This window comes from Balearica regulorum, chromosome 4, assembly GCF_011004875.1.
Source record: "Balearica regulorum gibbericeps isolate bBalReg1 chromosome 4, bBalReg1.pri, whole genome shotgun sequence".
NCBI classification, from domain to species: domain Eukaryota; kingdom Metazoa; phylum Chordata; class Aves; order Gruiformes; family Gruidae; genus Balearica; species Balearica regulorum.
This window is the reverse complement of record NC_046187.1, coordinates 28,437,196-28,449,376: the sequence shown is the minus strand read 5'-3', so window position 1 is coordinate 28,449,376 and position 12,181 is coordinate 28,437,196. Positions and strand designations below refer to the sequence as shown.

At 38.5% G+C, this 12,181-nt stretch overlaps 1 protein-coding gene across 8 annotated transcripts in view; it reads left to right on the top strand.

Annotated features, from left to right (window-relative positions):
* Positions 1–12,181, top strand: part of RAP1GDS1 (Rap1 GTPase-GDP dissociation stimulator 1) — a 99,236-nt gene that overhangs the window by 40,001 nt on the left and 47,054 nt on the right. For 5 of the 8 annotated variants that reach the window (XM_075751571.1, XM_075751573.1, XM_075751568.1 and 2 more), the window contains exon 3: positions 11,961–12,083. In XM_075751571.1, the coding sequence (XP_075607686.1) occupies positions 11,961–12,083 (123 nt within the window). Of the gene's footprint in view, positions 1–11,960; positions 12,145–12,181 lie in introns of all 8 variants that reach the window. The other 3 variants (XM_075751572.1, XM_075751569.1, XM_075751570.1) reach the window with 2 other exon arrangements.

The window sequence follows — 12,181 nt, the reverse complement described above, 5'->3', positions numbered from 1 at the left end:
TCAAGATCCTCAAGTAGAGGTCCACAAGAAAGGACTGCCTGAGAAAAACAAAACAAGAAGGAAATAGAAGTTTTCTTTTAAACCACAGGCCTTCTGGGACATAATTATTGCAGTAACAACAAAAAAAAAGTTATTGCTAGTCCAGACATGCTGCATTTCAGATACAAGAGGTTATAGCAGACATAAATAACCCAGTTTTGACAGATGAGAAATCTGAAGATCTGCTGAGAACGTTATTTTTGGCTCTGATCTACTCAGTGTAAGAGGCTGAAAATGCCCACTAATCCCAGCCTTCAGCACCTGGCTCTGAAAAATATCTGACATGAAATTGAAGTGCAAAGGCTAGCACATGCATTTGAAACATTATTTTACATACACTTTTTTGGAGGCTAAAAGTATGAATTGACAAGTTTCTGTCTAAAAACAGTTGAGCAAAATCACATCAATAAAGAAGCTTAAGTGAGAGGGCAGGCCCCAACTTTGAAAGGGATTTAGAAATTTTGGAAAACTCTTACAGTTCAGAGAAGAAGGTTTAAAATAATGCACTTTACCTTGAAGATGTGGTTGGCTAATGTGCTGGTTTCAGCACACTAGAAATTTCAGCATTATTCTAAGGCTTCTTTGGCGTGTCATTTTTCTCCCCATAATGAACACAATTTCTTTACGCTATTTTGGTTTGTCCTAAAACATATTTTGGCTATATACTGTAGCCATGTTTTATTTTGTTTTGAATGTACTCACTGTCTTGTATCAGAGAAAATAACATGCTACAAACTTCCTGGGCAACTGCTAGCAAGCCTTTGCTATCACTTCGTGCTGTTTTGGCTTTATGGTGTTGAAATCATGAGCTCAGCCCTCCTCCCTAAAGCTTCTGTTCAGGTTTTCTCTTGAAAGTCACCAGTGGGTTTTCTGAAATGCATTGGTTCCTATTTGATGGCATCACAGGGGAGGATGTGTTAGCATCTGGAGTGCTTAAGAAAATGTTGGATTTCTGCAGAGACTGCAGATTTCTCACATTCTTTCATCAGTGATGAAGCTTTGCATCCAACGCCCTGAATCTTCTGTAGGCATTTGCTTTCAAAGGCATCTAGTTTCCCGTCTTTAATGTTTTGGTGGATTTCCAGTTCTTACAACCATATGGTAACACAGAGGTTATATTTGAGTTGGAAATTATTCATTTTATTCTGTTCTTTATAGCTGAGGCTTCCATATGTTGTTGAATTTAGTTAGTATGCATGCTTTTCCTATACTTGATGTTCCTTTTTCTGATCTTCACTGGCCATAGAAGATGGAACAGTTCCTCTACTGGAGCAGAAAAATCATGGAGCATTTAGAGATATTTTGTAATTGTTAAATTCAGGGTTCAACTAAAAAAAAAAAAATCTGCTTCTCTGAATTTCTTCGTGTATTATTGTTGCTATTAATGCCTCTGATTTATGAAAAAAATTAGAGCTCTACCCATTTTTATCTATTTCTTTTTGGATGTTTTTGACAGTTCAGTGTACGTACTATTATTTATTCATTGCAGAGTCAGGTAAGCGGCTATCTGCTTAACTTTTAGCACATGAGAGTGCCATCTGATGTCAGTGAAATCTTGTACCTCTTTAGGATACACAGGATTAAGCAATAGTCATTTCATCTTTTGTTTCCATGATCCTCTCAGTTTAGTATGAAAGTAGAAGACATACTACCCTCCCATCCCAGACATAGAAAAAATAAAGTTGTAGAACCTTTGTCCTAGCAGAGTTATTCTAAAGTATAAACATTATAGCTTAAAACAAAAGAGTAACCATCTCTAGGCCCTATTCTGACCGTCACGGGTAGGATTAACTTTTGGCTACTGTTGTTTCATATAAATAAAAAAAAGAGCACTCAGCATCCCCACAGATTTAATACGCATTGCTAACAAGTAAGCTGTAACAACACAAGCCAGTGCAGAAGCACATCAAGTTAGCATAGGACGAGCAAATAGGTAGGCAATGGTACCAGTTGGATCAGTGGCCTTGTAAACCAACTGATAACTAGTAGAATTAAGTCCAATGACAAATACCATAGCAGCAGTCTCTCTTCTAGTTGGATTTTTGATCCTCCTCATGTCTGCCCTCCAGTGATCCCCGTGCCACCCCCTGTGATCTTAGGAGGAGGAGGCAGCCACCCATGGGTGTGTACTCGGACGTAGCAGACACGTGCCTGCGTGTTAGTCCTGGTATGTAAGTGTCCCAGTCCGAGCATTTAAACAAGCAACAGACATTTATGGTGTATATCCACGAAAAGGAAATATGCAGACGAAAGCTACAACATCCTCCTCCAAAAAGACAAAACCAAAACAGTATTATTGCTAATTGTCTACTGAAATCTATAGTTATCTGCTGAGATTAAAGTATTATTTAGGAAGGTGGTGGCTTTAGCTCATGACGAAGATTTTACTACTTTATTATTCCTGTTTTGTTTTGGAAACCACAAAAATATTAAGTGTAGCACTGAGCTACCCATAGTACCTCGTACAGCCTGTTTTCTTTGCATGTTGGAGACATGAACTGGTGTCTGTGCAGCAACTGCTAAATCTTGATCCAGCTTCTTTGAACATCAGTGGTGCAGGGATAATGTATTTAATGGCTACTCAAACCAAGGGAGAGAGAGGGAATACAAATGAAAAAAAGAAGAAATGAAACTAAGTGGATGAGTAACAAGGAACAAAGTAGTGCAGAAGATTTTTTAAAGGAAGGAGAGAAATGGGAGAAGGGCGGAACAGATTTAAACTTTTTGAAAGAAAACAGCAAGCTAAATGCAAATATCTAAGCAGCGATGGATACCATATCTTCATAATTCCCACTGCCATCTACAACAGCTGCTTACGCTGAGAATCTCTGTTGATTTGGCTCAGTATGTTACTGCAGCACACATGTTTAGAGCACAGAGTAAAATTAGTAAAAGGAATATAAAGAAAGAGCCTGATTCTGCCTACATTTGCATATATTCTTACCTTTAAGGACATAGATTCTTATGTTTTGGTAGTCCTACCAAGCTCAGGAGATATATTTGTATATAAAAAGCTATATATATGGCAAAGCATTTGCATGTTCAAAGCCAAAATATATACAGCCTCTTTTAGCAATTCCTTTGGTTTGGGTTACCATCAGTCTTGATTCTTATATGACAGTAGGTGTCAAGGAAAGTGTTCTTCCTTCAAAGGTGTATTTCCAGTTTATTTCTTAGTACACTGTCTTTGCTGAGCAGCACATAAACCTGTTTTTCTTGTTGGGGAGTATAAAGCTATAAAATTAAAGGAAGAGGCATGACATAAACATTTAGCTTTTGTAATTGAATTATGTCTTACAACATCCATATTAGTATAAATTAATATAACATTTAACATAATTGAGAATATTTTGCATGCCCCAAAATAATTTTGATTGGCTTGTGTGCATAAAGTCAAGTCTTATGCTCATATAAATGGTAATAATGGATTACAGAGGAAAACATTTGACAGGAGCATTTTCATAAATATAGATAGTTTTGGTGAGAAAATGAAGATAGTACATGGAATCCTGAGGAAGGTTTTTTATTCTGCTGCTAGGAAAGGCTTAGGCCTGCTTTTGCACTAGCAAGGATGGAAACCATCTTAGTACAGAACAGATGCAGTTTCTACTGGCTAAAACATTCCTTTGCTACAACACCTTACACCACATCTCTCGGAAAGTAACATTACCAACAAAACAGACTATTTTTGTAGCTTTTGGCAGTATAGCTGCATCGGCAGTAAGGGTTTGCTGGTAGGAAGCTGTCAAGCAAAAACCTGCATCCTTGACCAGCATATTCATACAAGCATGAATTTCTAGTCTGCCTCTTACGCAGATAATTTCTTGTGGTGGACTCAGAGGTTCCGACTGAATTGGGCCAGCTCAGCTAATTAAGCTCATTGGAGTCCATTAAGTTTACCTGAGAAGATTTCTAGACAAATGCCTTTCTGAAAGTTGGGGATCCTGATAGATATTTTGTAAGAGTTTTGGCTCAAATACTGTGTTATAAAGCTTTCTTTCTTTTTGCTGAAGAAGGATGTTTGTTGCATCTTTGCTCATGAAGCTGTTGCCTTTTCATGGCACTGTGTACACATAATCCAGAAATGTTTCATCATAAGTGCTGTATATATTATTACAGTATACTTATTTAATTGGAACATACTAAATCAAGGTGACTGCTTTTTATTGGACTGTCTCCCAGTAAACTGGCATACCCTAATGATACTCAATGGTAATCGCTGCTGCTTAGTGGGATTATATTTTACATAAATTCCTCTTAATAGTGATGTATTTAGTTACTGCCAGATAGTTAAATGATGTTTATCCAAGTGTTAAATTCCAAGTGTTATTCATTGAATACACAATGTGCCAAATAAAGATTAAATATTATATATTTTTTCTTTGCAGAAGGCATCAGTGAATAGCAGTTCCATATAATAGAATTGACAAATTTCTTTTTAGATTGCATTTTTTAAATGCAATACAGAAGCAAAGGAAAAGGCCTGCCTTTTGAAATGCGGTACAGAAGCAAATGAAAAGGCCTGCTTTTTACAAAAAATTATATTTAGAGATCATATAATTCACAATTTCAGGTCTGAGATTTCATTCTTAGTTTTGTCTCAGTCCCTTATGACTTAAAAACATGATCTTTTTTAGATTAGTTTTTCCTTAAGCTACTTTGGCAGCAACACTTTTGAAAAACATCAGTAGCTAAAAAAAATTCCTTTGTATGTAGATGAACTCTTCCAATAAGCACTGGGCAGAATTTTACAGCAGGCATTTGAGTTTGCTTGAGAGCGCTCTTAAGAGATTGTTTAAAAAGAATATGAAACAGTTCCTGCATATATAACGCACAGCTTTCAAATCTAATTTGATTTTTAAACTAAATTGAATTTGGAAAAGGATTTTACGCTAGAGGCCTAGTATTTCTATTATACAGATTGAAAAACTAAAGCATGAGGATACTTAAGGCTTTACCCAGGGTCCTTTAATAAGTCTAGTTAGTCCAAGTAACAGAGGAGGCAGATAAAAATGTCCACACAGATTATAAAACATGAACAGCAACTGTGCTACCAAAGCGCTTGCCTCCTGCAGAGGGTGAGTCAGAAGGGGGGAGCGGGGGAGCTAACAGCTCAGATCCAGCAAACTACGTGTCAGGGCTCTAAACTAGATCCAGTTCAGGAGCTCAGGGGTTCTGAGCTGCCTAACTTTAATATTCTGCCTTGTGCTGTGACGTATCCATGGAACTATTGATGTGCATATTTCTTCACTGAAGGCAAAGCTAGCATGTATTGTTATTAAATTACTTCGTTGGTACCTGCAACAGACTACTCAAGGGGTGGGTCTCATACTGAAATTCACTTTCATTCTTTGGATATAGCTTTTGGAGAATTTAATCAGTGGGAATCATGCGGCTAGTTGGTTGGTGAATCTGTCTCTCCATCTGTCCTTCCTTCCTTGTTAGAGCTGAGATTTTAATTACAAACATCTGTGCACTATCTCCATTTCTTCATTAAAAATAGGAATTGAAGTTGTCCTGTTGCTGCTGGCAGAGACAGAACAGAGCAAACACCAAGATGATGGAAACACTCACACAGCTAAGGAGAATCCTCCCTCCCTGTCTCCTAGGGGTCTAGTTTGAAGGATAGGTGAGCAAGCAGATTGTATTTGTGGGGATTTCCCCATGTGAGGAGGAGCATGCCAAAAGGAAGTTATATTTATATATTTATTTCTATATACAAATTATTATTAGAGGATTGTTTTTTCCTGTAAACACAACTCTTGATTACTGGAACAGTCTTTCTGGCTAGGTGTGTTAAGCAAAAGCCTCCTTATCAGTGGTGCATTCTTTGTTGTGTGAGAGCACATCATTTGTTTCACTGAGGTTCTTTACAACCCACTTTTTGTGCTCTTGTATTCAGACTAAAATCTCTGTTTTGTGGTTTGGAAAATACAGGAGGAGGCCATGGAGACAGACCGTGCTTCTTGAGGGCAGCCTTATATGGGGAGAGCATCAATACTTGTTCTTGGTCACATGAACATTTTTTACGGTGGTGGTTGGAAGGATGTGTCAGTTAGAAAGATATCCCTTGCTCCCTTCATTTTCCTCCCTTCTGCCTTTTGAAAGAGCAGATGGAAGGGTCCTTTCATGATATACGTGGCGCATCATTATTTATTCATGTGTTCATCTTTCTCTTTCTGATGAGAGTACATGTAGGAGAGACATTGTAAAGCCAAGGTAATTTTCTGCAGTCGTTTCAGGAGGTTTATAAAACATCTTTGCAGTTAGAAATACATACATTTTTCAAAAGAGTACCTTGCAAACACAGTTGGCTTAATAAAGAGGACACTCATGAAGCTACTCATTTACAATTCTGTGGTGTGCCTCATTTCTCATGTAAAACTCCACAACATGGGAATTATTGCAGTGCTAGCCTCCACTACTGTTGGGTTACATCTAATAGTGTAACTTAAACTCATTGTTCATAGAGAACAGGAACAGCGAACCTATAGTTTTCTTCTGCTAGCAAGGGCAAAGTAGTAGCGCTTCTGACAGATAATGCCTTGCCTTTCCCTTCCCCCTCCCTGATTTTCTTTCACTTGAAGGTGAACAAAATGATGCAGAGAGGAGAAAAGAGTGAAATAGGAGTGAAAATTCATAGGAAATAAAGCTGAGAAGGAAGAGAGTGTAGAATTTAATTTGAGACCTTCATTGGATTTTTTTCCTGTAGTGATTTCTGCTAGTTAATTAAGCAGTCTGATAGCCACAGTGCTCAGCTCTCCAGCTCTGATCTATGGCATTAAAGAATTTCCTGCCCACACCCTTTATTATTCTGACTTCAGGCACTGCAAAAACCATGAAAAGCAAGGATATTGACATTTTAATCACCCAGCTATGACATTAATAAGATTTTGGCACTATGTGATCTAACATACCCTTTATCTTGATATCTAGTGATATAAAGAGACATCTAAAGCTGCAGGTTTAACCTTAGAGGTTTTTTCCCCCAATTATGCTGCTGTGGCACATCACTGTATTTTATTGTGTGCAAAAGGGCTGTTTCTAAAGCGGCATTATTACAGTCTTACAGTTTCTTTGCCTTAAGATGGGGGACAGTGGGTGCTCTACGGGTGGGTTAGTGCATGCAGACAGAAAATCAGGCTTTAAAAGAAAGCAGTAGAAATCTGGACATCACATAGAGCAAAAGGATTTTGAGGCTACCTAGATTGTTAGTTTTCCTTAAGAGACAAATTGAACAGATTTGAAAAGGGATGCAGTTCTGCTAAAGGAGTTAAAATGGTAAGCAGAAGCCAATTTTTTAGCATGTGATTAACATTGGCTGTAATTTCTTTTTTTTGCCTATGGGCAAAAAAGCATGGGCGGAGATTATGTGGTGGAGATTTTGCCTAGATCTTTCTTGCACCTTGAGAAACATTTGGTTTTACTTGCTCCAACTACAATTGACAATACATTGAAATAGCAATTCAAAAGAAGACAACTGAAATAATTTTTCAAAATAATTAGCCTCTAATAATTTACTAGGAAGCCCAGACACAAGCATGCAGCAGATTCATATCCTTAACAAACAGTACCTCTTTTGCGCGTACGCACGCAGACAGGAAGCCAGGCAGGCCTTCTCCAGTCTCTGAAGAGGGCAAATGAAGGCAAGAACTGAGGGTTGACTCTGCTAAAGCCAGTGGCAACTTCTAGTTCTCAGCAAACCCCAAACTGTTTCTCCTAGGCCCAGGCAGTGGTATGGGTACCAGCTCTGTGGCAGCATTGGCATGTTATCTTCCAGTCTTAGGTTCTGCAGAAGGAAAACCAAATCTTGGTTTTTACAATCACAGTGAAAATACTGCTACGTAAACATGACCCTTCATCGTCCTCTCCAGAATAACAACACCCCACACTCTTTTTCCTTAGTTTCTGTCCCTTCGCTTTTTATGCTTTTATACAGGATTCACGTGATATGAAGCTAAGCAAAAAAGAGACAGAGGTGTATGGGCGGGCAATCTAAATCCATGCTACCTAAAGCCCCTGCCCTAACAACCGTGCCACTATCTAGTTGCAAGTGGAAAAAACAAAGCAGAAGAAAAGCTTCGCTTGATTTAGGGTGGTTATTTGCTTTTCAGTGCTGTCTGCAGCTGCAGACCTTTACCACCACCGTTATACCTTCAGTGCATGCTGCAGAACAGGGTCTAGAACCACATACATACATGTGCACAGCATCACACACAAGACTCTTTGCTTGTATTTTGCAAGTAGCCATGAAGTAATTGTCCCATTTGGGCATTTCTAAGAAACAGGCAAACTGCTTATATACCTACAGCTGTGCCGAAATCATCTTCAAAACCTCCAACTTGGTATTTTCTTCTACAGCCATGTGTTTCAACACTTACTACCTGAACTGAGTGTACAGTTGACTCCTCAGACAACTGAAGGGTGGCTGAAGATCTTCATCTGGACTTCCCAATTTCCACAGGGCAGCCCTGTGCATCATTTACCTGTTAAGCCCTCCTCCTTTAAAAGAATGTAAAAAATACTTAGGAAAAATGCAGATTTAACAAGGCAATTTTAAGTTTATATATAAGACATCTTGTTCCAATTAAAATACGTTTCTTGTGTAAGCATTTCAAAAGCCTTCCAAAAGGATTGATCTTCTATAACTAAAATGTCTACCAATTATATATGTCTTCAGAAATTATTTTGTATATTTCAGCACATTTTTTTTCCACTTACTTCATTAGAACTTTAGTGTGATGAACATAGAATCCCTGAAAAAAATTGATTTATTCTGCAGATACAAAACAGGACAATTTAGACTAACATGCATGAGGACGTAACAGTAATTTTATTGGCATGTTCCCTTACAATGCCTTTTATGGAGGATATACTATAAATTACCTGCAAGGATTTAATGTCATACTGTCATATCTCTATTTTGACACTGGATTAATGTGCAAATTGTAAAAGTTCTGCAGAGGAAGAGCAGAGCTTAGGTAGATTTGGTGTAGACAAGCTGAAGCGCCCCATGGCATTTTTTTATACCCAAAGCAATTACTGGCAAAAACACCTCAGAGAGCTCTGTGGACTGCATAGTTAGTAGCTGTCCTTCTGTCTGATGCCAGAGTAAAGTGCTTTCCCCCCCTCAAACAATAACGCTTGAGCACTCATTCAGGGTAGAGCGGAGGTAGGGGTATCCGTGCCCAGTGACAGGAGAGGTACACTGGCTGCTAATCAAATGAATCAGTCTTCCCTCTTTTGTGACTAGCAAAAATTTGACATTGGTACTCAGCCTGGGTAACAAGAACCAGTGGGATGTTGGTTTGAAGAGGAGAGTATACACGGCTGTGTCTCCTGTACTGCTTAACAGTAAGAAAAAAGTCAACAATCTGTTTTCAGCTATGTGATCCTGGGTAGCAGATTTCCCAATTTCTGACAGGTCTGTTAAGCCCTGTGCTTTTATTGGTGCTCGCTTGCTTATCTTAATAAAATAAATCAGTGCATATCTGCCACACACAACTGGCCTGGAGAAGCATTTAATTTTATTTTCCCACTTCTTGCAGGATATATTTTGTTCTATTTATGTAATTTAGGCTTTGCAGAGTAATGAGTCCATCAAACTACAGGTCATAAAAATAAGACTGGATATTGTATATTTCAGCAGAGTGGCAAAAGAAAATGCATTAACGTCTCCTGCCTACTAATACAGGTTCACAGATATCTACATTTTCAATTTTGAGTTCTGTACTTTCAGTTTTGAACTTAAGGGAGAAGGAGGATCTCTTCTTTAATAGACAGCTAAGATATGTGGACCAGTCCTTAGTCCTAACATGATTTTCTCTGCATTCAGACTTTTCTTTCATCTGTATATATCCATAGGAGAATATATCTACTACATGTCAGAACTTATAAAAGCTTCCAAATAAGCCATAAGCTCCTTGGCATTATATCTTCTGAGAAAGTTTTTCAGTGCATTTCAAAAACTGCAGTTAACTGGATTGAAAACAGGTTAATAATAATAATTAGCACTTATATTATGCATGATACATTGAAATTAATCAATCTTCATTTTATACCTAATCTGTTTGTTATCAGATGCAATCACTGACATATTGTAGATGAGTAATCCTAGCCAAAGACCAAGATGGAATTGAATACAGAAATACAGAGGCATAACTGCAATCCAGACTTGAAGTCATCTCCTTTTAGTCCATTTTCTGTCACCTAGGCATCATGGGCTCCCAGCCAGCAAAGCATGTACATACTGTGAGCCACAAAACCCACATGAGTCACCTCTGCCAGGCTTGTGCTGGCTTCTGTCCAGGGTCAGCTCAAGTGGCTCTCTCCCATGCTCACAGGCAGCGTGGATTATCCTGGAGCTACCACAAGTCAAAAATCAATTGCAGCTCTGAGAATGGGGAAAGGGAGGAGGAGAGAGGAGGTGGTGAGCCCACTGACATGTCATTACCAAGTCACAGGCGAAGCACTGCTAGAGTGCTTGCAAAATGCTGCTAGTTGTATTGCACAAAATAGGCGTTTACTAGTTTAAGGGGAAAACAGAGAACATTGTATTAAAAAAAAAAAAGGATTAGTTTAAGGCTCCTCTTTTGCTGTTCAGGAATGTATAATAACCCTTCCTTTTCTCCTAGATTTGAAAGATACTATATAAAACCAAAATCCATTGATTACTACTATTGCTGCCCAGCCTGTCTGGATAGCTCTTGCACCAGAGTAAGGGTGCTTCTAAGAAACTGCAGAAAGTGGTGCTCAGAGGACTTTCTTTTCAACTCTGAAATGTCTACATCTGTTTCTCACCACTACTGGCAAGCTCTAGCAATTTTTTAAATTTTAATTTATACTTACTGTGAAGCTTTTAAGTGATGTGAGGGAGTTTGTGCATGTTGTAGTGCTCTAAAAATGCCCCTGTGAGACAGGGTTGTCGAACAACAGACTTGCATTCGGATGGATTTGTTTTGCTTTGCAAAAGTCATCACTTAGCATGTCACAGCCATCTTTGGAGAAGATCATCATCTTCCATTATGAATGGCTTCAGGAGTCATGCTGCTTTCTAAAGTGATAGCTGCCATCTAATCATATTGTATGTCTCACTAATATTCATGTGAAATATGCCATTATTTGAAAGCACTAGCAAAATATGTTTTAGCATCTAGTACCTTACTTTTAATTGCAGTTGAATCAATGTTAGTTTTCAGTTTGTCACAGAGCTGTCGGCCAGCAATGCTAGGTGGGGCCCTGTTGCAGACCAGCTGCACAATTCCTCTCTACTGCAGGCAGAAAGAGGAAAAGTTTTGTCCCCAATCTTTGATCTCTACTACAAGAAACTCAATGTTATTTTTCCTTTTCCCTTCTACTGAGACTATACTGGAGCTACTGTAGCTTAGCAGAGTAACATAGAAGATGCTCAAGCTGAGTAAGAGGAGTCTAGACCATGATCTGCTTGGCTCTCCCTCTTCACCAGTTTCTGACTCCTGCACTGCATTAAGCTGTGCCCTCAGCTGAAAGGGACTTCCCCTCGTCATTCCTTGAATGTTTCCAATAATTCATCACTTCAGAGTACCATTCCTTGGACTTTTACATAGTATCTTAGGATGCTGCATATGACTCCATGACCTTTAGTCTTTCTACCAGTCTCTCCAGTAGTTTCCCTGTGTATGCATGAGTATGTATCTGTATTTACTTACATAACACAGTCACCTTATAAAGATCAATTGATTAGGAATGGCAAAGTATTAAGTTCTGTGACTACATCATGTAAAATAAATACGATCAGTGAAACAGCACTTGTCTTGTTATATGGGAAAATAAGTACTTTAAGAATTACTTTTGAGAAAACTTAACTTCCTTTCTGCTTTTCTTTCTTTTCTTCCCCAAAGCAAGCTGATACACAAGTCATTTTTGTGTGATGTGTTTTTCAGATACGGAGACAAGTGAAAAAATCCAGAAAAGTGGAGTTCTTCAGGTGTTTGCAAGTCTGTTGACGCCACAGTCTTCCTGCACAGCAAAAGTAGCTAACATCATAGCAGAAGTAGCCAGAAATGGTGAGGTTTTCTACAAGAACTTTTCTGCTGGAACATCTTCAGTTTTTCACCTCACTTGTCAGTATGTTTTACTTCATTTATGTTTTCATTTTGTAGAT